Source organism: Loxodonta africana, chromosome 2 (genome assembly GCF_030014295.1).
Source record: "Loxodonta africana isolate mLoxAfr1 chromosome 2, mLoxAfr1.hap2, whole genome shotgun sequence".
In the NCBI taxonomy this organism is placed as follows: domain Eukaryota; kingdom Metazoa; phylum Chordata; class Mammalia; order Proboscidea; family Elephantidae; genus Loxodonta; species Loxodonta africana.
In genome coordinates, this window is record NC_087343.1 from 120,351,646 (window position 1) to 120,376,782 (window position 25,137).

The 25,137-nt window shown below is 38.5% G+C and overlaps 1 protein-coding gene across 2 annotated transcripts in view; it reads left to right on the top strand.

Moving 5' to 3' along the window:
* The window catches only part of CAMK4 (calcium/calmodulin dependent protein kinase IV), a 298,827-nt gene that overhangs the window by 162,555 nt on the left and 111,135 nt on the right, over positions 1 to 25,137 (top strand). For both annotated transcript variants that reach the window (XM_023548086.2, XM_003404739.4), the window contains exons 3-4: positions 5,806 to 5,868; positions 7,856 to 7,938. In XM_023548086.2, the coding sequence (XP_023403854.1) occupies positions 5,806 to 5,868; positions 7,856 to 7,938 (146 nt within the window). The remainder of the gene's footprint in view (positions 1 to 5,805; positions 5,869 to 7,855; positions 7,939 to 25,137) is intronic.

The window sequence follows — 25,137 nt, forward strand, 5'->3', positions numbered from 1 at the left end:
CTCACCACCGCATCTCCATGCATCATTCCCACGATGCAGAAGCTGGCTTTCCTTTTTTTTTTTCTTTGAGCTCTCATTGCTTTCCTCTTTAGTTATCTTTCAGGCCTTCCTCCCTTCTATTTCTCATTGACCATCTCAGTCCCAGCACAGGAGTGTCCTTTCTGCTTCTCTTAATGAAAGGTTCATATTCAATCAGCCCTGTTCCAGTTGTGGAGCTGTTTCCTCTGGTGTTATCCTAGGATTCTACCTTTTTATCCACTTCTTTTTTTTCCCCTATAGGAGCAGACAGCAAAATTGGGATTTCTTCTAATATTAGAGCCTTCAATTCCCTGGAGTTTTAAAACTGTAAAAATCTGTATAATTTATTAAATTTTTTCCTATGTATAATCTTCAGAAAGTATATTCTATATTGAAAGTACGGTGAAACCTGTGAGAGCTGGAACTCAACAGGACTGCCTTGTTTTTCTGCATCTCACAAGTTTTTCACCTTTTACAGGGTGCCCATCTTGCCACTTTTCTATCGCTCCTTTTAATGGAAAATATTTGAGTTTTCCCTCTCTGACAGATTTCCACCTTACACAGGTTCTGGCTCTCACAGGTTTTACTGTATATCAAAAGCCTTTAATGTTGGCTGTTTAAAAAGGGATTTCATGAAAATGAAAGGAAATTATATTTATAGTGAAGTTACAGCAGGGTTTTACAGAAAAACTCCATGTTCCCTAACCATACAGGATTACTATCCATTTTATATGAGCAATGAGAAGAATATTTGTCTGAAAATAATTGAAAAATTAAAAATTTGTCTCCCTTTTTGCAATGACACGAAGAATGTAAGCGGGAGACAAAGCGCTTACTGTTGAGTAGTAAAGCAGGACCGTGATTACACTGTTGTTGATTTATTTACATAGTAACAAAAAACATTTCAAAAGTGCACTGTGATTAGACAAATTCTTACAGGTCTCTTCAGATTCCCTCAGCCTACCTGCCTCCCAGGCCAGAAGGGTTGGGTTGCTCCATTGGACGCTTAATGCAGCAAGGCCCATCAGCCACACACCTGACATTTCTTACTCTTCCAGTCATTTTCATATTTGAATGAAACGTGACGCCCAGTGAGAAGGGATTTGGCATCACACGTGACTGCCAAAGAGACTGGCTATACAAACCCAGAAGTGTGGAAAAGTGAGCACCACCCTAGGGACAAGTTTCACCAATGGGAAACAGGAGAAGGAGGTCCCGAGGCAAATAAATTCCCCATTTCTTCCTCTCATGAACTTCTTTGAGGCACGGTTGCCTGCCACAGCCCTTCTGGAGAAGTACCTTGTGCCAGTGGATGTGACTGCCCATGTGACCCGCTATATGTCTTTACAGCTCATTGTGACACTGCAGCAGTGAGCTCACTTTGCCTGGAGTCACACCCGACCTCGCCTCACTTCCCTTTTTTCTCACTCTCATGACCTTGGATTTGCACCCACCAAATAAAGCACGAGCATATTGATCCTTGCCTCAGGTCTGTTTTCTAGGGATTCTGGGCTAAAATACATCCCTTAAGCTAGAATTTTAGTAAAATATATTTTTATAATTGTAAATTGCTGGTAATGAAAAACTCCATTCTTCAAGGTATTTTGTAGATACTGAAGGTAAGACTTAATGGTTTCAACATTGTCATGTTGGTTCGTTAATGCCATCTGTTGATGCTGCTCAAGATGCTAATTATATAGTAGCATAGCGCGATTTTTTAAGTGGCTGGTAATTGCAAAAGTCTTTTAGAAAAAACTTATTGTTTGAAAGTAGTATTAAGATGCCTAAGAATAGTGATCCTCCACTGAACAATGACACTTAAAATTAAACTTGTTTGCGACTACTATTCTTTACTGTCTTCCATTATCTTCAGATGGCATTATGTAGATTAGTCTTATCTTCCAAATTAAATTGTAATCTTCCTCTGTGAAAGACCATTTTTTGCTTTGCTTTATCCCCTTCTGTCCCACAATGTTTAATATGAGGCTAAAGCACCTAAAAATGACTTGAACTCTTAGAACCTTACTATCTACTAAGGACGTGTTCAGAGAGTATTGAATCCCCACTTTTACGAAGCACTTTTTCTTGTTCTTAAATAGATTAGATTTTTAGCTTTTTCTGCCTCAGGTCTTTTACAAATGTGATGAAAGCTATGGATCCTCTTCCCCCTCACAAAACACATATCTGAGGAAGCACTGTACCCAAGGTTCTACTCCAATTTTATGTTATTGGCTAGAGCCATCATTTTTTTAGATCTCTTCACTTTTCTTTAAATTATATTACTAGTAATATCAAAATAATTGGCAAGGTTATTGCCCAGAAGTAGTAAAAAACAACGGAATTGAGGTACAAATGCTAGGTAGTCTGCTAGCTCAAAGAAGCAGGTCCTTCGCCATACTTGGCCTTCATGTCTCCTAGATACAGGAGTAGGCATAGGAAACAAGCAAGGCCAATGAGAATCCTTCATTGAGATTTGATATGTAGATGTGGAGAAAAAAAAGTCTCTTTCCTTTGAAATATGATACTGAAGAAAATAGGTTTGGGGCTTCTACTAGCCATGTTTCCTGACATTGGGAAGCAGGCAGAGAGAGAGAGAGCTACTTTGTTTGAACCCCTGGATTTGGCTATATCTGAGGTAGATCCACTCTGACTTCCAGTTTACATGTACCAATAAATTACCTTTTTGGCTTAAGTGAGTTTGAGCTGGGTGTTTGTTACTTGTGACTGAAAAAAAAAAATTGATCAATGCAGAGCCTGAACAGTTTAAAGTATTTGTGGATAGTGTCTGGAGCAGACTGATGAAGCAGTTTCCAAAGTTTTTGAGTCATAGGGGATTGGAAGTATTACAGTATGTGCCTTCTTTTACTTCCTCACTGTGATAGCCCAAGAGCCTACCAATTTTTGATGTACAGTCGCTGGAGTTAGGTTATTTCTTACCAACTTGTTTTTCTCTGCTCACAGTGAATTTTCCTTCTTTGTAACTTCTTCATATTAGCTGTCAGGTATTAAAATGCAGGGATCATGTCTTCATTCCCTCTTCTTAGTCAAAATTTATGGCCAGTGCTGTATTTTTAAGTGAGATGTTTATGGATATTTAAAAATTATGCTGAGTTACATTCATTCAACATAAGTAGAATACATTTTTGTTTTTTAGTATTATTAATTGATTTTAATAATTTGATTTTCTTTTTCTAAAAATGTGTTAAAACACACTGAGTTTCCTAACTGCTGGTATGAATGACCAAAACTTCTATTGTACTTCAAAAGGCCTTTGCGTGGCCATATGACTATTTAATGTTTCATTACATATGGTGGTAAGACAGGGAACTCTTGAAAAATCTTATTGGAATAAGAAATCTTTATTGTCTCTTTGTAAACATTTTTCTTCACATAGAAATGAAAGACATTTATAAATTGTGACTTCTGTCTTTGAGAAAGATATTCTTGGATCTGGCAAAATATATTTGCCAGAAAATACATTTATATGTTGCAACCAAGGGGAAAAATACACAAAGTTCATAAAATTCCTTTGAATGCCCCTTCTTTATTTTCTAAGAATGTATCCTTCTTGGTTAATGTTTTCATAAGAGGATAAAAACTAAGTGAATGAATGTTGCTCCTCATTACCTTGAAAGCTGTGATTGGTTACTTCCATTAAATTGGGATTGAATTTCTACTCAGGTTCACCATTTTTTCCTCAGAAGAAGTAACTTTAAGGGTGGAAACTGTTCCCTCATTTAAAGCAGTCTTTTGATTATATACACACAGAGCTTACTGTGAACTGCACATAAATATTTTCATACTCATATCTAAAACCATGTGAGCTCTGCCAGCCCAAGGGTTCTGGGCAGCTCAGATGGCAGAGACCACAGAAGGAATGCGGGGGTTATCTGTATATTGCTTAGCATTGGATTTTGTTGGAAGTAGAAGATACTAAAACCTTTCTGTCTAGAGTATGATTTTTAGAACCCTGAAACTTCTTACACATTGTTATTAAAACAGTTCATCATTAGCTTAGAAAAGGAGATATTTTGCAATATCCCAAAATAAATGGCCGCTTTCCTGAACATAGATCAAGTTGTAAACCAACAAGGATTATTTAATGGCTAGCAACAGAAGCTAACTCTGGATAACAAGTAGAAAAGGAAATGTAGTGGGTCATATGATTATAAAGTTCAAAGGGAAAATTAGCTTATTCATGACTGAATCCAGGGGCTTAACTTGTGTCAACAACACTAGTTCTTTGTCTCTTAACAGTGTATTTTCCTTTGTTGGTTTTATTTTAATAAAGCAGTCTCCATATTCTGTCAAATACAGTCACTGGTAGCTGCAAGCTTCTGTCCTCTTTTCCTGTCATAATTTCAGAGAAAATGAGAATTTATTTTTGATTATTTAAGCAAAATTTCTGGAGAGGACCCCTAATTGGACCGACTTAGTTTAGTGAATATCTTTGACCCTATCGCGATGGCCTCTGATTGGTTAGGGTGATGCCTTATGCTGGGTTCTCTAGAGGAGCAAGATAAATGAGCATATATATATAAATATAGAGAGAAATTTATGCAGTTGTGGAGGCTGACAAGGCCCAGATGCATAGGTCAGGTGCAGGGGTGGATTATCCAATATGGAAGGTAAGCATGGTGTTTACCTTGCTTACCAGATCATCTGCTTCTAGGTATGGCTGAAATCTGTGTCTCCCAACCCCACAGCACCTTCTTACAGAAGTAAATCCTCTTTTTAAATTTACAGTCCCAGATTGGGACGGATTCACCAGTACGCAAACTAAGCACGGGCTTACTTGTGCTTACTTACTAATTTGTACTACAGATTAATCTGCCCCTTGTCAGCTCCTGCTGACGTAGTGGTTAAGAGTTCGGCTGCTAATCAAAAAGTTGGCAGTTTGAATCCACCAGCTGCTTCTTGGAAACACTATGGGGCAGTTCTGTTCTGTCCTATGGGTTACTATGAGTCAGAATCAACTTGACAGCAACGTTTTGTTTTGTTTTGTTTTTTTTAACGGTGTCAGGCAACAGGCTGGAGGCTGACGAACCCAAAGTCTGAAGGTCAGGTGGAAGGTTGCAGGCTCACATCCCAAGAGCTGGAAGTTAGACCATTACAGGTCAGATGCAGGATCCAGAGAAAGTGTTGCCAAAACATCCGTGTGCGTGTGCGTGTGTGCATGCGTGTGTGTGTGTGTTGAATGCAGGCCACACCCCCAAGGAAACTGATTGGGTCAACTGATAGGCTTTCAACTGTTTGGCCCTTCGACTGATTGAGTGCTCACATCAGCTCACAAAATGGAGGATAATTACAAAGTATCTACCCAAACCACTGAGAATCATGGCCTAGCCAAGTCAACACATAACCTTAACCATCACAGGTGGGTTATGTGCCCACCACCTCTGAGTGAGGTAGGCAGATGAAGTGATTGACAGCACTTTTGGGCTTTGAACAGAGACTCCCATAAATAAAAGGAGAAGGAATAGGCTGAGATGAACTTGTGCCTTCATACAGATAGTGGTGACTTCCAAGAAGCCATGCAAGGGGTCTGACAAGTTGTGATCCATATGGGTAACTGGCTCTACTTTATATACTTGAAACAGAGAGGAAAGACATGGCAGCTGAAAAAGAAAAGGAGGGAAGAGACACAGAGAAAAAAGCTTAGGAATTAGCTCCTGCCAGTTACCTGATTCACCCAGGCAGTTATTGCTTTTTCTGTTTCACTGGTACAATGAAGATATTTTTAAAGTGGAAATTTCTTTCAGTTATCTCTTTTATTTTACCTTTTAGGTGGACAAAAAAATTGTAAGAACTGAGATAGGAGTTCTTCTTCGCCTCTCACATCCAAACATTGTAAGTGGATTTTAACCTATTGTTTCAAATAATTTCCAAAGCTAGAGAATGCAATCTTTGTTCTTCACTGTCTGTGCTTATAATGAATCGGGGATTCTTTCTCCACTAGCAGCCACCGTGGCCCAGCTCTTGTCCTCATCTAATCACATTTTCAACTCTTTGCCTAAATAAATCTTACAAATAGTACCCCTTGAAAGAGTTCAGAAAGTGAACAGATCAGCAATATGTATGCCATCTTTATTTTCGTGCATAAAAGAATAACAAAACAATTGGACAGTTTTGTTTCTCTCTAATAAAGCACTGGCTTCTTCTTTCTTTTGTGTGCCTACTTTATTAATATGCCATTGCTGAAAACAGCCTGTGAAGAAAATGCATTGCTTTCCAAAGTCATTTCAGTCTCCTTTGAGAGAGTATCTGCTTCAGGAACAATGTGAGGATTCAAATAAATGAAGAACTTGAATGGAGAAAGTAAAATGTCATCAGTAGCTCAGCTTTAGGCTATACTTGGGCAAAGCCACTGAGGGAAAGGTTGGGCAAAAAGCTTTCTTGGAGCCAAAGAAGTGAAATGAACAAAATAATTTTCATGGCTTGTTTTTACAAATTGAGCCATCTACTTTAATATTTTACCCATTTCTCTGAGAAAGTGGTAGTGCCTATGAGAATAATGACCTGTGATGCTTAAGATGTAAGGCAAAGGCTTAAAACTTAACATATTAATTAGGGATGCATCTAGCTATAAATAACAGGAAACATGAATATGGTGGTCTAAATAAATATTTTTCTTATGTTATGAGGAATCAGAAGGCAAGCCATCACTAGCATTGTTTCAGCTCCTCAGTGACTCCATCCAGGACCAAGCACTCTCCACCCTTTGTCCCACCGTCCACAATGCTTTGGCTTGCTTCCTCATGCTTTCCCCTCACCGTCCCAAAATAGCTGCTTCACAGTTTTCACCCACCATTGGGTTTATATTCAAGACAGAAAGAAGGTGAAAGAGCCTCCCCAGGGCGTATGGTGAGAAAAATTAAAAACTTTTCCAGAAACTGCTGCAGCAGAATTCTTTTCAGATTTTATTAGCCAAAGCTAGCCATAGAATCACCCATAGCTGCAAGGAGGCTAGGAATTTGGGAAGCAGGGCTGTTGTAAGTGGCTTAGACCAATCATGCTCCGTAATTTAGGGCTAAGCACCTTACTTCCCTGAACAAAATCAGAGTTCTGTTTTCAGCCAAGTCAAGGAAACAGGGCCTTAGGCAAGAAACTAACAAAATTTGGCACACTTAATTACTGTTTTTACACCATCCATCTCTTCTCTTTCCAAAGGGAAGCCAATCTGGACTTTGCCTTAAATGTAGCTCAGCCAGGGTCTCTAGATTCTTACATATATTTTTTTTAAATAATTCAAGATTGGTTGGATTATCTGAGTGTGTTGAAAACCCTGTTATAGTTAATCAAATAACTGCTACCACTACTTTTCTGAGAACTCCTTCATCCAGGAACAATTTTATAGCTGTTGCTGGATATCCTTTCTATACAGACAGACTTTATCAGGTGTCTGGTCCTGCCTGAGACCCTTAATTCCAGGCTTCTTCCCAGGAGAAATGTACATTTGCATTACTAGCAACCATGATGCCTTTAGATGGTTTAGGAAATCTCACTTTTTGTTTGTTTGTTTTTAATTCTGGAGAAATTCAAGAGTTGGAATATTTTGGTAAAATTTTAAGAAGTGTTTCTAAGGCAGATATCTTTCAACTGACAAAAGGAAAAATGTGAAAATTCAATAGGACTTTGAAGAAATGAAGTAACTGATAAAAACGCAACCACAAGGAGAATGTCAAACGGCTGTCTGATACTCGAATGAAGGACCTTTATAAATAATGTTCCAACATATTACTATTGCATAGAATGAGATTTTTCTCATAGTTTTAGCCTTTTCTAAGAAAGATGAAAATAAGGAATTTGTGATTTTTTTTTTTTAATCTTTCCTCAGATAAAACTTAAAGAGATATTTGAAACCCCTACAGAAATCAGTCTGGTTCTAGAACTCGTCACAGGAGGAGAGCTGTTTGACAGGTGAGTTGGTCCTAGAAATCTAATCAAGAAAATTTTGGTTCTGGCCTCAAAAAAAAAAAAAAACTAAAGAATATTTTTCCTGAAATTTTTCATAAATAACAGAACATACCAGCTGATAAATTCTACTAGAGTAAATATTAAGAGGAGTACAGGACAGAAAAAAAAAAAAAACCTATTGCCATTTAGTCGATTCTGACTTGTAGAAACCCTATAGGACAGAATAGAACTGCTTCATCGGGTTTCCAAGGAGTGGCTGGTGGGTTCAAACTGCTGACCTTTTGGTTTGCAGCCAAACTCTTAACCTGTGCCACCAGGGCTCCATGGGAAAAAAGGAGATGGTTTTTGATAAGATGTTGTTGTTGTTAGGTGCCATCAAGTTAGTTCTGCTCATAGAGACTTTATGTACTACAGAACAAAATGTTGCCCTGTCCTGCACCATCTCTACAATCACTGCTATGTTTGAGCCCACTGTTGCAGCAACTGTGTCAATCCATCTCATTGAGGGTCTCCCTCCTTTTTGCTGACCCTCTACTTTACCAAGCATGATGTCCTTCCTCAGGGATTGGTTCCTCCTGATGACATGTCCAAAGTAATCAAAACTTTATATTTGCTTCTAAGGAGGATTCTGGCTGTACTTCCTCCAAGACAGATTTGTGGGTAAGATGTAGGTAGACAAAAATCTGTGATGCTTGGTTAGTAAAGAGAGAAATGTTGTAATATCTATTAACCTTGGCAAACATTTACCTCCAAATAAAACAACAGAGCTTCTAAAAATATGATGAACATTTTTAAGACTACTTTATAAGGCCGTGTAAAGAGTTCCAAGTTACAGAGCAATACATGTTCTAGTGTAGCCAATTTTAGTTGTCTGTTCATGTATTGACCACTCAAGACAGAGGTTTGAGGATAGGAAACATGCTTGAAAATATGGCGAGGTATCATATGGGCAAAACTATTTGTAAGAAAAGGAAAATCTTTGTTTCCATAGCTTTTTCACCTTCCTCACTTTCTCAGGATTCCATATTTATCCTGAGGGGCTCTCAAGAGCCCTTTGCTATGTTCATGAAGATAATCAAAAAAGAATAGAATTGGAAGAAAACAAAGAGACTAAGTAGGTATATATTAGGAACAGTAAGAAGCTGTGCACTAATATGAAGAGCTTATTAATTAAAGAGTAGAGTAAGAGAGAAGCGGCCTTCAGTTTAGGAGTAAGAAGAGAAATTGAGGGAACTATTGATAATAGCCTGAGTACCTGAAACACAGTAAATGCTCAGTAAATATTTGCTGAAGGAATAAATGGATGAACAACTGCTGCAACGAATGGACTCTGAGGAGAAAGATATCAAAGGATATCAGTTTTGATTGTGTTGGGAGAGAAACACTCCTCCCCTTCCTCCCTACACCAACTCCATCCAGTTGAATTAACTATCTCTTCAAGAGCTCCTGGAAGTATTTGTATTGTTTGTCAAAGTTTATGTTGGTTTTTAACATTGCCAGGTAGAGATTTGGATCTTTAAAGTGGGAAGGAGTGGAATGGCCTAGCTTAATTGGAACTACCTGTTCATCTTCAATAGGTGTATAATTTTGTTCTTAGATATGTTAAAGCTTCCTTAGAACAGGTTAAGCAAATTAAGCGACTTTAAAATTTGTAACATTTTAACTCTTTCATACTTTAGGAAGAAATGAGTTAACTGAAGGAAGCAAACATCAATAGCCTAAAGACATATACTCCTTATGGCAGTTGGCTGTTGTATAGCCAGACTACCCAGATTCTGAATCCTGGCCCTACCACTTAAGAGAAGAATAATACCAACTTAAAAAAAAAAACAAAAAAACAAACCTGTTGCCGTCAAGTCAATTCTGACTCATAGTGACCCTATAGGACAGAGTTGAACTGCCCCATAGGGTTTGCAAGGCTGTAAGTCTTTATGGAAGCAGACTGCCACATTTTTCTCCATACCCTTTTGGTTAGCAGCTAGCACTTAACTACTGTGCCACCAGGGTTCTGTGCCATCAGGCTACTACACGTTGCCTGCTGTTGAGTCAATTCCAACCCATAGTAACCATATAGGACAGAGTAAAACTGCCCCATAGGGTTTCCAAGGAGCACCTGGTGGATTCCAACTGCTGACCTTTTGGTTTGCAGCTGTAGCTCTTAACCACTTTGCCACCAGAGCTCTGACTTACCTAGTATTATTAACTTACTTAGTATAATTTACTTAACTTCTCTGAGCCTCAGAGCAAATTTGAAGCATTTCTACACTGCTAAGGAAGGAGCTCTGGTGGCTGAAACAGTTAAGCACTCAGCTGCTAGGGTTGGTGGTTTGAACCCACCCAGCAGCTCCATGGAAGAAAGACCTGATGATCTGCTTCCATAAAGATTACAGCCTATGGGGCAGCTCTCCTTTGTCACATGAAGTTGTTATGAGCCAAAATCGACTCAACAGCACCAAACAACAATAAGGAAATTGAGACAGTCATCTACTGTGAGAATAGTCTTGTTCTAAAATCATCATGTTCCCATCTTCTTAGGCAAGACTTTTCAGGGGTGGCTTATTTGGCTGTTGCCAAAATTTGCCAAGAATACAGTCTTCTTCAGCACCTTTTTGGCTCACCCCTTTGGATGGACATAGTGTCTTTAGATACATTAATAGTCAGTTCATAGTCAGACCCTGCTGGCTTTGGGGCCAGGAGGTGTTTTAAGGAGACCTGGCATCTGTCTCTTCTGATGCATTCAGTGCTGATTGCTGTCAGTAAGACAGCAATTTTATGTTCTTTAATTCCAAATAATTTTAGGACAAAAGTGCCGTAATACAGTTACCAACTACCAATAAAAAAAAAAAAAAAAATTTTTTTTTTTAATTACCAATAGCACTTACTATTTACCTATCTACCTCTGTTTGGATTTTTAGGCCTCAAAGGTCTCTTTCCTTCCTTCCCAACCTTCCTTCCATGAGAAAATTCTGGTTCTCTCCTCTCATGGCCTAGCTGATATTGATGGGATAGAGTTAACTCAGCTCTAGATAAAAATGAAAAGCAAAATGCTGTCAGTAACTTTCATTTGCAGAGATAAATGGATGAAATACCCAGATTTAACAGAAGACATCTAAAGGATGGCGGACAGCCAGTAAAACACTCAACTACCCTAGTAAATTCTTAGTGGTCTTAGAAGATAGATTTTTTTTTCCTGAGTGTTCTTGTCCATATCATTCCCATAGCTGATATGAACCTTGTTTCTCCATTAAGTTATTTAATTTTACAGTTATCTTTAAAATTTTGCCAATCTGAAACTATATCCTGAGTTCTTATCCAATGCATTTTCTTCCTTGAGAGTCAAAAATCGTAATATGTCCCCTCTTTTTCCTGTACTTAGATTAAAAACAAATTTATTTAATTGTGATGATAAGAATTCATTCCTGGTCTAATGATGACTCTAATCACATCTAGTGAACCCACTAATGGGACAAAATGATGAAGAGATAATCATGTTAGTTCATTATAGTCAAAATGGTTGTATTTTATCATAGTAAAGAACTAATCTATGTTCTTATAAAAAATTAAACATAGCCCAAATCTGAGTGGTATCTGTTATTTCATGAAGAATTTAAATAGGAAGTTGCATAGAACAATTGATAAAAAAAAAAAAAATTGAATAAAATCAGTGATTGTGTATGTGTACGTTTCTAAGAAAATACCTCTACAGAATCATGACATCGTGGAAAGAAGAAAGTTCCAGAGGTTTTCTGTTCCATGCTTCTCAGTCGAGACACAACTCTCAAAAATTCAACATTATTTTCATTGAGCTTTTTAATTGGGCAAAGGGTGAGGTCATTTGCTTTAAGCATAAAATTTCATTTTTTTTTTTTTCAGAAAATGGGTATATATTAAGGCATCTAATTTAACAGTTGCCATCAAGTTAATTCCGACTCACAGCCACCCTATAGGACGAAGCAGAACTGCCCCATAGGGTTCCCAAGGGGCTGCTAGTGGATTCAAACTGCCGACCTTTTGGCTAGCAGCCATAGCTCAACGTAGACCAGCATAGCCCTTAACCACTGTGCCACCGAGGCTCCTAATTTGACAGTATCCGTACACAGTCTTTGAATTAAATCAAAAGTTATTTTTGCCTGATTTTTGCCTGATAAGTCCAGTATCTGAATATCTTGTGAATCTTTTGTTTTTCTGTTTTCTTTTTGTTTTTCCTTGCCTGCTGATGCTTGTTTGAATGCCAAACATTGTATACAAAAGTTTTTAAAATTTGAGGCTTTGGATATCATTACCTACCAAAAGAGCAGATTTTCTTTTGCCCTGGCAGGCAATTAAAATAGAAACAGATCACTTTAATACAGTTCAGGCTGATTGAAAGCTGAGTTTCCTGGAGTATTCTTCTTGTCAGTTTTTACTCCTAAGTTTTGCTCTTTGAGAGTCCCAACTTTAAGCCAGGAGTTTTTATCAGGACCCGTCTTCCTTAATAGGCTTTGAACACCAATTTCTGTTACTTTAGCCCTGAGAGACGGCCAGAAGCTTTGTTCAGCTTCTCAACCTATCAGTTGCTGCTTTAGAATCAGCAAATGCCTTCAGAGGGAAAGCAGGGGCATCAAATGTCAGGTTTGCTTTACTGGGTTTTTCTTCTGTCCTGGATCTTGACTCCTCAAGCTGTTGCCTTCTTGTTAACTCTTTTATGTCTTCAACTAGATTTTTAAAAGTATTTTATTTCATGTGTTTTCATTGTTCTTGACTAGAGGCTTTAGTAAGCTAAATAAGCATTTCTGGGAGTGAAAATCCAATACTCATGGCTTTAAAAGCTTTTTTCACAGACACTAGTCTGTTTTCCTTTTTATGTCAACCCTTTGTACAAGCAGAATGAAAACCATTATCTCCACTTTGTTGTTGTTGGGTGATGCCAAGTTGATTCCAACTCATAGCAACCCTATAGGACAGAGTAAAATTGTCCCCAGAGGGTTTCCTAGGCTGTAATATTTAGAGAAGCAGATCATCAGGTCTTTTCTTCCTTAGAGCCACTGGGTGGGTTCGAACTGCCAACCTTTTGGTTGGGAGCTGAGCAGTTAACTAACCATTGTGCCACCAGACTCCTTATCCCCCTTAAAACCTTTACAGATGTGGAAACTAAGAATTAGTAAAAGGTAAGTGATCTTCCCAAAATTTAAACAGTTGGGACTACAAACGAGGTCCTCTGTCTTCTGCCCCAAGCCTTTCCTTCTCATATGGCCTCACATTCTTATTAAATACAGGGGGTCTGTTCCACATCATTTCCAATAGAATAAGCCATTGTTTATTTATTGAGAATTCATGATATATCGTTTGTCTTTATGTGTGAACAACATATGCTTTTAGTCTTTCCAATAGCCCTTAAAATATTTTGAGGTATTATCATCCTCACTTTTTCAAGTGTATAAACTGAGGAAGTTAATTCCTATGGCCACTTTATTTATGTCAGTGAGTTTGGTTTGGGTTTTAAATTCAAGCTTGAAACTCATGTGTGTTCCAAAGCTTTTTTGTTGTTTGTTTTTTCCAAACCTGAAAATATTATTTTTGTAAACTGCAACAAATTGGCTGTATAATGGAAGTAATGCTTATGTTTGGGGGCTATATGTTTAACCAATTAATTTACCTACAAAATTCCTTTTAATCAGCCCTAGCATATCATTCTTAATAAGTAGTCATCTGTACTTCAGCTTTTCTGGGCTCTCTTATTCTTGGTGAAAACAGATAGAATTTTCAGAGCATAGCCATTAGAAAAAGAGTTGCAAAATATAAATTGGGCTATTTCTTGACCCCGTCTCCTTGGAGTAGTGTCATGGTTGGTATCCTGGTTCACCAAACACAGGAAAAGCCTGGATTTGTGAAGACTGTTGTGTTAAAAATTAGACACTATGTAATCGTCTGAAGTGAAGTTCTTTAAAACTTGTTTGTATGAAAAAGATAATTGGTCACCATAATGAGTGCCATATGGGGAGCCTATTATGGGCCCTGGCAGTGTGTTGGGTATTTTACTAACATGGTATCATTTAAACCTCACTGCAACAAGGTAGGCGTTGATATATACACTTTGCAGACAAAATTATAGAGACGAAGCAGCCCAGTGGCTGCCTAGGGCTGGGCATGGAAGTGGGGATTGACTGCAAAGCGAGGGGGGTAGTTTGAGATAGTTTACACTTGATAGGTTCTATTTTTCCAGTATTGTTGCCGAAGGCAAATTCATCTCCAAGTAATGGCTGGGAAAGAATGGAATAGAGCAATTGAGGAAAGAAGTGGTAACGGTTGAAAGTGGGAATGTGAGAACAGGTAGTGGAAAAAATAAGAATTTTCAAAGAGCACTGAAGGTCTGTTGAGGCTGGAGGACATATGTATTTACAGACTCTGGGCTGTGGCAAGTTGTATAATTGGTAATACTTCCAAATTTTTTCATGTATTGCTTTGGCAGCACCTTCTCCTACCTTGGTTTATCCTACTTTCCTGTTTTCTCTTTCTTGATCTCTTTTCTGGGTTCCTCTTCTTCTCTCCACGGATTAAATGTCCACTCCACGTTTCCCTTAAACTTCTTCCTGCATCTGCATGTGAATTAAATACAGGTAGTCCCCTATTTACAATGGGCTTCTGTTCTGACAAATGGGTCATAGTCGATTCTGACGTTAAGTCGAATACCTCTTTGGTTTCTAGTTTTCATAGCCTGCTATATGGCAGGGTTTTGAACAGTGAACATCTGTGAGTGAACATCTGAGAATGACAACATCAGCAAATTGTATGCTGCAACATCATATGTAGTACATATTACTAACAATAAGATGTACCCAAACAAACAAACAAACAAAAACACGACAGTTGTAAATGCAGTTTGTCAATACGTCATAAGTCAGAGACTGCCTGTGTTCACCTGTGGCGTTAGCCACACTGATACCTGCAATCTTGGCAGAGATGAAATTTGTATTTTCAGCAGTCTACTAGACATTTTCACCTACAAGTCCCATAAAACAAACAAACAAAAAACCAAGTCCCATAAAAAAAAATTTTTTAAGTCCCATAAAAAAGTCCCATAGGCATCTCAAAATCAGTGTGTCCTAAAATGAACTCAGCTTCCTTCCCTCAACTCTCAGTCTTGCCTCCTCTCCCTACTTCTGTTAATTGAATCACCAACTAAGCACATCAGCATTGATTTTTCCCTCTCCCTTTCACTTTTCCCTGCTTCCTTCTCATAATTCTACCTCTGAGCAGCTCTCAAATCCACTTCCTTTTCCTCTATCCCATTGCTTGTCTTAAGTCCTCACATTCCCGTTCCTGAACTATTGCAGTAGACTCCTTACTGGGTATTAGTTTCACAACTTTCCCTCTTTCCATATTTAAAACACAGATTGATCAAGTCTGCCCAGAAGGCTCCTCACTGATTTTAGGTTCAAGTCCATACTTTTAAAAGTGACACACAAAACCATTTATAATCTGGTCTCATCCTGCCATTCTCTGGTGGTTACCACCCATTTTTTTTTTATTCCTTTACCACCATGTTGACCATGGTACATTCAGTCCACCCTTGAGGGACTCATTGTCTAATAGAGGAAAAGTAAGAATGTGACATAGACTCTAATATTATTTTTTAATGCTACCATCACCATCCAAAGAAGCATATTGGGACTTAACAGAGACAACCACATTATCACAAGATATAAAGATAAGAATCAGTATACAGTGGACATATCATAAGATACTTTGCGTTTGCTAGAGTTCAGCCACAAATTTGGCTCTCCGCATTCTTGTGGGGATGGTAAGTGCTATAATTGGGGTTTAAACACAGCACATGGGACACGAAAGAAGGGGTCTTCTAAGTCAGAAATGGCTTTATAAAGGAACAGAATCTTTTTGGCTGAACCTTAAATAGGAAAATAGCAGGTATACAGTAGAGGGAAGGATCTTCAAGGACAAAGTGATATTGAAAAGCATGGCACACTGGTTGGGGTAAGATGTGAGTGTCCTGATCTCCATCTTAAAGGCTGTACTAGACAGAAAGCAAGCATGTCAAATGAATGAATGATCGAACAGTGTAATTCTTGGAGTACATATTATTCTTGGGGTTTTATTTATACAGTGAAACCTGTGAGAGCTGGAACTCAATGGGACTGCTTTGTTTTTCTGGGTCCCACAAGTGTTCTGCCTTTGACAGGGTGGAGTCCTATCATTTTCTATCACTAGCTTTAGTGGAAAATATTTGAGTTTTCCTTCTCTGTCAGCCTCAGCTTTCACAGGTTTTACTATAGTATGAGAAAATCAGACTAGGAATCCCATGGACCAGGTCTGTGTTGTATTTGGCCTTCTCTTTCACCTTTACTGCCTCCTCCCTGGGAAGCCACCTATTTCCTCATACCCTCGATTCTCTCATACTCTGTCTAGCATTCAAATTTAACACACGGAGTCACCATGAGTCACAGTCAACTCGGTGACAACAGGTAGTATTACCTTTCCCCACCCCTCAGGCAGTTTGTCATATTGTGGTGGCTTGTGTGTTGCTGTGATGCTGGAAGCTCTGCCACTGGTATTTCAAATACCAGCAGGTTCATCCATGGTGGACAGGTTTCAGCAGAGCTTCTAGACTAAGACAGATTAGGAACAATGGCCTGGCTATCTACTTCTGAAAATTAGCCACTGAAAACTATGGATTACAACGAAATAGTCTGATATAGGGCAGGAAGATAAGCCACCTCAGTTGTATTACACAGGGGCCGTAACAATGGACTCAAGCGTACCAACGATGATGAAGATGACACAGGACCAGGCAACATTTCATTTTGTTGTACATGGGGTTACCATGAGTCCTTACTTGACAGCAACTAACAACAAGAAGTAGTACCTTTGAAACTATTTTTTTAAAGAGTATGAATTTAGCTGTCTGTGAGGAAGTTCTTAACAAAAAAGTACCAATACAGAAAAAGATGCCATCAATGAAATGAGAGAAAGCAACGAATGAAGCTTATAAAGCAGTGGTGGATTTACACAGGGTCTGGTGTCATTCATTTTCGTATAATTTTGTATGTAACTGCATGATTAGATACCGGCAGCCCTTAAATCTTGATTCCTGAAACGCACATTACTTGAATGTTTAACCCATGCCATTCAGTGCTTTAGTATGTGTTCTCATCAGACCAGTGTTTTTCTCACAGAAACCTACAGTCATCTAATAACTCCTCCATTTGAGAAAAAGTTGCTGTTGGTGGGAGAGCAGCAGGGCTCCTAATCTATGTGCAGAAAGTCCGAGGGCCTCAAGATATGATTGGATTAGAGCTCTCTAGCTGCACCGCTGTGCTAACTGCCGGCTGGAGATGCGCTCAATTCAATTTTTGACAATTAGTGTGACAGAAGCAAGTGCACAGGAGCCATATTTTAATGCAGATCAATGGAGAAAAATAGGCATTGCCCATATGTTCTCATCCTCCAATTTTAAAATGATGAGAAGGAAAACAGATCCAACTGGGGAGAAGAGAATGGGCCACCACAGCAAGCGGTAGGAGTAAAGGGAACAGTCTTGAAGTAAGAAGGCCTGTTGAGACCGGAGGATAGCAGCATCAGAGCCTATAGAACCATCATGTCACTATTTTGCTTCCTTCTCAAATCTCCAGTTGTCTGCTAGCTCCATTAGCTGCTGAGGAACCTGTAGGAACTAAGATCCCAGGGCAGCCTTTTGGGTCAGAGTTGTGATTAAAATCTTAGGAACCATTTTGTTTTTAGCACTGAGCCTTCAAGCCCAGCCCACATGGAACTGTGGGAAATGGTGTGGCCTGCTGGCAAACTTCATGGCCCTGGGCCTTTGAAAATGATCCCAAGATGCTGGTAGCTTTAGAAAAACATTGCTTTCTTATTATTTTACAAAATGCAAGAAGGAAATAAGTTTACTAAATCTGAAGAGAAATTTGTTGTTGTTAGTTGTTGTCAAGTCAGCTCTGACTCGTGGAGACCTTATGTGTAACCTAACAAAATGTTGTCCAGTCCTGTGCCTTCTTCATAATTGTTGTTATGTTTGGGTCCCTTGCTGTAGCTGTTGTGTCAATTTATCTCATCAAGGGTTTCCTTCATTTTTGCTGACCCTCTAATTTACAGGAAACCCTGGTGGCATACCAATTAAGTGCTACGGCTGCTAACCAAAGGGCCGGCAGTTCGTATTCCCCAGTTGCTCCTTGGAAACTCTACGGGGCAGTTCTACTCTGTCCTATAGGGTCGCTATGAGTCGGAATCGACTCGACGGCAGTGGGTTTGGGTTTTGGTCTAATTTACAAAACATGATGTCCTTTTTTAGCAATTGGTCTTTCTTGATGATATGTTCAAGGTAAGCAGCTTGAAGTTTCACCATCCTCACTTTCTAAGGAGCATTCTGGTTGTATTTTTTCTAAGACTTGTTCATTCTTCTGGCAGTCCACGGTATATTCAGTATTCTTCCCCAACATGACAATTTGAAAGCATCAATTCTTCTTCTCTCCTCCTTTTTCATTTTCCAGTTTTCCCATGCATATGGGGTGATTGAAAAGTTCATGAAAAGACTATAAATGGAAATATATAGACATAAATATATTGAAATATAAAAAATAAAATTATCAACCAAATTAATGCTTCTATTTTTACAGCTTTACAACCACTGCAATGATTGAATACTTCATTGCTTCCAGAAATTGAAGTCATTAGTATATTTTATATAAAGCTGTAAACCATTGACTATCCATGGTTATATTTCATTGGCAAACTTTTCGAAATGCCAATTAAATTTTATGAAGAACTTTTTTATACCTTGTCATAAAACAAAGACTTTATTTTACTGAATTTGAATTGATTTTGTTTAAAATAAGTTTATAAAATGATTCATATTATTGTAATAGTATCTAAAAACCATATAACTGAATTCAAGAATAATCTTTCCACTTAGTGCATTTTGGGAGGGAAAACATCTTTGGCTGTTCTTCCTCTGGAGCCATGGCCAATGTCCTTGTGATGAGAGTCACTTCCGAGTCCAGTTTAATTTGTTCCCATAGTATGAAACATAGGCAGAGGAATTGATAAAGTATCCATGGCCTGAAAATTTTCTGGCATTCATTCATTTGACAATTAGTATCAATTAAACATTTATTGAGCACTTACTATAAGAAAAATTTGGTGCTAGGTTCTGTGGGTGACTCAAGCAATAACCTAACCAGGGATCTAAGAATGTTCCTGCAATGCCTGCTAAACATACCTACAGTAGTCATGTAACCTAAATGGAGAGAAAAGAATGGCAAGACCTCATTTTCCTTAACGTGGTCACTAATATCTTCACTGAACAGTCATAGCTCTAAGTTTTAAACATGCATTTGTGACTTCAGAAGTTGGCTGCTATTGATCTTTCTAGTCAGCCATAGATGGCCTGGGTAGTGGCTCAACTTATAAAATATTAAAAGTTACATGTCTGACTTCCAGAAACCTAACTTGTGACACTCTGATTAACAAATCTTCTGGGAACAAAAGTCCTTTTAGCAGAAGCAGCCTGAGAGAGAAGTGGTTGAGAGATGGTGGTTGGCCAAGTCAGGGCGTGCAGAGTTCACCACTAAGAGGAGATGAGGAAGGAGTTGGCATTTTGAGCTCCTGCGCCCACATGTCTACTTTCGAGAAGTTGTTTCTGACTACAGAATTAATAAACCCCTCAGCTGTACAAACCTCCAGTACAACATGTATTCTGTCTATGTTATTTATTTATAATCTCTGGTTCCCGCTATCTGTGATCTCATCTAGGGCAGAGACCAAATGTTATTCTTTATATATCCAGCAAGTGCCTGGCTCACATTAACCATAATGTGCCTTTGAGTCGACTCTGACTCTTGATGACTATGAGTGTCAGGGTAGAACTGTGTTCCATAGGGTTTTCAACAGCTGATTTTTTGGAAGTAGATTACTAGGCCTTTCTTCTTAGGTGCCTCTGGGTAGACCTGAACCTCCAACCTTTTGGTTAGCAGGTGAGCATGTTAACTGTTGGCACCACTCAGGGACTCCAGTCGCATGTTGGACAGAAATACTTGTTGACTGTCACCACCCCATCCTTATGCTCTTACTCTCACCTTAGTCCTGGTCCTTTTTCTTAGAATAATTTCCCTCCTACCCACCTGGATGTGCCTCCCCAGTCTGTTCCCACCCCCAAATCCCACCCTCCTTGCATCTGGAAAACTTCTGCACATCTTTCAGGTCCGAGCTGAGGTAGAACTTCCTCTGGAGCCTTTCTTCTAACCTATGCTACCTCCAGAATTGATTACCTGCCTTTTCTCACAGCTCTTGAGCTTTTCTCTGATGCCTCTGTCAGAGCATTTAACACACTGCATTGATCCTTGTCTGTCTACTTGTCTGTACCAAGAGAAACCCCATGAGTGGCAATGCTGTGTCTGGTTCGCTGTTGTGTGCCCAGCATGTAATAGTCACTCGATGCTATTTATTGAATAAATGAATGAATATATATAGGGACATATATATCCTATATTAATTTTTTTATATTAATTAGATGTATTATTTTGCTAATTTAACATTTATTTAGAAAATTAGTAAAATTCCCACTATTATTCTTATACCTATTACTCTTACATCCATCCTACCTAAAAATGGCTCCCAAAATAATTCACTCCTTCATCAAGCCATTCCTCAGACATTCATGTAAGGACATGTTCTGAAACACAGGTACTTAACCCTAAATTATACCCACATGGAAATATACAAACATACACCTAGGCCAAAGCTTTTCACTTCATAATTCGCCAGTTTATAGAGGGGAAATTACAGTGGGTGAAGCACTGCCTCTCCAAGGGGGGCTGGTGCCCTTGAGAACTCACATCTTTAACAGATAACTGGGGTTTCTCATCAGGCAGGCCACCCATGGTTGTGCAAGTTGTTTCTGCACACCCCCAGGAGTACTATTTGCAGACTAAATCTTGAGTATCAGCTCCGGGAGAGGTTAAAAAAAAAAAAAAAAAGCAGCTGTGGTAAAGCACTAGACTGTGGTGAGAGACTTTATTTTTTGCAAGGCCAAAGGTAATTGATTTTATCCACTTCTGGGAAGGTGGAAGGTTGAAAAGAAAAGTTAAGCATTAGTCATGCTCTTCCATCATCTTTGTAACAACTCCCCAACTTTAACAGGCCTGAAAATGCCAAACTCTCAAGGCTCAGTGCAGTGCATAGAGGAGACACTGATCACATGTGTGTTGGTTGATGGATGTACCACAGAGCCCGCATTTAGAGGAAAATGCAGAGATTGATGAAATGAAAGGCATAGCACTCAGCTTACTCCAGCACAATACTCCTTCTCCTTCGCTTATACTTAATTTTAAAATGTTCAGAAAATGTAGTTCAAGAAATTATTTCAATTAAATTTTTAGTAAGTAGCCTGTCTAACGTAATCATGAATTGGGACAATTTAAACTGTTTTAAGAAATACAATATGAAAATTGATTTTCAAAACCAATTAATCATCATTCTCTGAATACTGTAATCTATTTTATATTTTATTTGATCCTAGCGTATAACAAGTATCCAAAAAATATAAAGGCGATGAAATATATTCTTTTACCCTTTGAAAGAGATGATGAGTCTCTGTTTCTTGCCAATGTTCTAAATAATTTAATGGGAAAAATCAATTAATTGAATTTTTTAAAATAATTTTTATTGAGCTTTAAGTGAACATTTACAAATCAAGTCAGTCTGTTACAAATAAGCTGATAATACACCTTACTCCATACTCCCACTTACTCTTCCCCTAATGAGTCAGCCCTTCCAGTCTCTCCTTTCGTGACAATTTTGCCAGTTTCTAACCCTCTCTACCCTCCAATCTCCCCTCCAGACAGGAGATGCCAACACAGTCTCAAGTGTCCACCTGATACAAGTAGCTCACTCTTCATCAGCATCTCTCTCCAACCCCTTGTCCAGTCCCTTCCATGTCTGATGAGTTGTCTTCGGGAATGGTTCCTGTCCTGGGTCAACAGAAGGTTTGGGGACCATGACCGCCGGGGTTCCTCTAGTCTCATTCAGACCATTAAGTCTGGTCTTTTTATGAGAATCTGGGGTCTGCATCCCACTGATCTCCTGCTCCCTCAGGGGTTCTCTGTTGTGTTCCCTGTCAGGGCAGTCATCGGTTGTGGCCGGGCACCATCCAGTTCTTCTGGTCTCAGGATGATGTAAGTCTCTGGTTCATGTGGCCCTTTCTGTCTCTTGGGCTCATAGTTATCGTGTGACCTTGGTGTTCTTCATTCTCCTTTGATCCAGGTGGGTTGAGACCAGTTGATTCATCTTAGATGTTTTAGATGGCCACTTGTTAGCATTTAAGACCCCAGACGTCACATTTCAAAGTGGGATGCAGAGTGTTTTCATAATAGAATTATTTTGCCAATTGACTTAGAAGTCCCCTTAAACCATAGTCCCCAAACCCCTGCCCTTGCTCCGCTGACCTTTGAAGCACTCAGTTTATCCTGGAAACTTCTTTGCTTTTGGTCCAGTCAAGTTGAGCTGACCTTCCATGTATTGAGTATTGTCCTTCCCTTCACCTAAAGCAGTTCTTATCTACTAACTAATCAGTAAAAAAACCCTCTCCCACCCTCCCTCCCTCCCCCTCTCGTAACCACAAAAGTCTGTGTTTTTCTCAGTTTATACTATTTCTCAAGATCTTATAATAGTGGTCTTATACAATATTTGTCCTTTTGCCTCTGACTAATTTCGCTCAGCATAATGCCTTCCAGGTTCCTCCATGTTATGAAATGTTTCACAGATTCGTCACTGTTCTTTATCGATGCTTAGTATTCCATTGTGTGAATATACCACAATTTATTTACCCATTCATCCGTAGATGGACACCTTGGTTGCTTCCAGCTTTTTGCTATTGTAAACAGAGCTGCAATAAACATGGGTGTGCATATATCTGTTTCTGTGAAGGCTCTTGTTTCTCTAGGGTATATTCCAAGGAGTGGGATTTCTGGGTTGTATGGTAGTTCTATTTCTAACTGTTTAAGATAACGCCAGATAGATTTCCAAAGTGGTTGTACCATTTCACATTCCCACCAGCAGTGTATAAGAGTTCCAATCTCTCCGCAGCCTCTCCAACATTTATTGTTTTGTGTTTTTTGGATTAATGCCAGCCTTGCTGGAGTGAGATAGAATCTCATCGTAGTTTTAATTTGCATTTCTCTAATGGCTAATGATCGAGAGCATTTTCTCATGTATCTGTTAGCTGCCTGAATATCTTCTTTAGTGAAATGTGTGTTCATATCCTTTGCCCACTTCTTGATTGCGTTGTTTGTCTTTTTGTGGTTGAGTTTTAGCAGAATCATATAGATTTTAAAGATCAGGTGCTGGTCGGAGATGTCATAGCTGAAAATTCTTTCCCAATCTGTAGGTGGTCTTTTTACTCTTTTGGTGAAGTCTTTAGATGAGCATAGGTGTTTGAGTTTTAGGAGCTCCCAGTTATCTGGTTTCTCTTCGTCACTTTTGGTAATATTTTGTATCCTGTTTATGCCTTGTATTAGGGTTTCTAACGTCGTCCCTATTTTTTCTTCTATGATCTTTATCATTTTAGTCTTTATGTTTAGGTCTTTGATCCACTTGGAGTTAGTTTTTAATTAATTTAATTATATGTATTATAAAATTTTGCATTCAGTGTAATTTCTCTGAATCTTGATAATTGTAATCATTGAGATCTTTTCTAGTAATGAGTCTTTTAATATTTGTCATACCAGTTTTATTCTCCTTTTTTTCACTCTCCATCCCCTATTTTGGAATAATTTTATGGATTTTTGAGTTCAACCTTTAATACCAGCTACTTTGAGAACTTGTAACTTCCTGCTGCAGCATTTAAAGCAAAAAAAAAAAAAAAAAAAATGATACTTTCTGAGAAATAACTATGCTATATGAGGGACTTAACAGTCTAGGGAAAAAATCCAGTGCAAAATTACAGAAGTTTTTGAGGCTTTGTCTCTTTTATGTTTTGAACTGACCATTTCAGACATGTCTGTAAATAAACTTTTTCCAGCTGAAAACATACAAGTTGCTACTAGTCAGTGCCATCCTAAATGTGTTTTATCCTGGAATTCTGAGAATATAGAAACAACAATAAAGTAATTTTACAATCTTCTCATAAGAATATACAGAACAAGGACAGAAAAACCAAAAACTCACAGACAATGTCTATAATAGAGCCAGGTGACAAAGTATCCCATGGAGCCTAAAATACAAGTGGATGAGGACAACCTAATGACAGTTGTAGGAGCCATGTGATCAGGAGGAAGCAAGAGAACATCTGATAGACCCAAGAACAGGACAACATGAAAATCTTTAAAATCCCCACATCATTAGGAAGCAGGATGGGCCAATACAAGAACAGCAGGTGAAATTGGGAGGGTTTTTGCTGTTAAATGTTAGAGGCGCAATGGTCCACCCATTGTAAGGTCTGAAAAGGTAAGTACAGTCAAGTCCCTGTGAACACCTGACGCTAGTCATGTGAAGTTCCCTTCCAAGAAAAAAGCTCATATTGAGAAGAAACTGCTGGGAAGAGAATCCAAATTGATCCCAGATAGAGACAGTACAGCCAGAGGAACAAAGTTCCAGATAAAAGTGAGAGAGAAGAGAGCTCAAAAAGTATTTTTTAACACTTCATGAAAATAACCACAAAGTCAAAAACCAGGAAACTAGAAAAGATCTCCTGACCTACCTTCCTGTCCTAAAAGGTTAAGAAAACTCAGTGTGGCTTTAAAATGAGCAGCAACAGAAAAGTATCTCATCTAAATCCAATACAGAACCACTATAAGAGGGACGAAAATAAGAAGCAGAATAAGTTTTCTTCAGCCAGTGAAAGGATGTCAGAAATATATACCCACAAAGTGGGTGAAACTATAAGCTAATATTTAAAATAAACTAAAATTAATAAAATCATTAAGGAACAATTTAAATCAAAAGCAGAAAAATTCTTGTATTTCTATCACTGCAATCCCCAAAGAAGAAAACCAAAGCAACAGGAGAAAATGAATACAAAGGATTAATTCAAGACAAGATTCCTGAAATAAAAACAAAAAACATCGTATTAAAAGGGTATGCCATGAATCTGAATAACTCAGCCCAGAATGATCAGTACTGAGATGTATTCTTGTAAAACACACCTTTAAGGACTTAGAAGAAAACTCCCTTGCCCACATTCACGTAAAAAAGAACAAG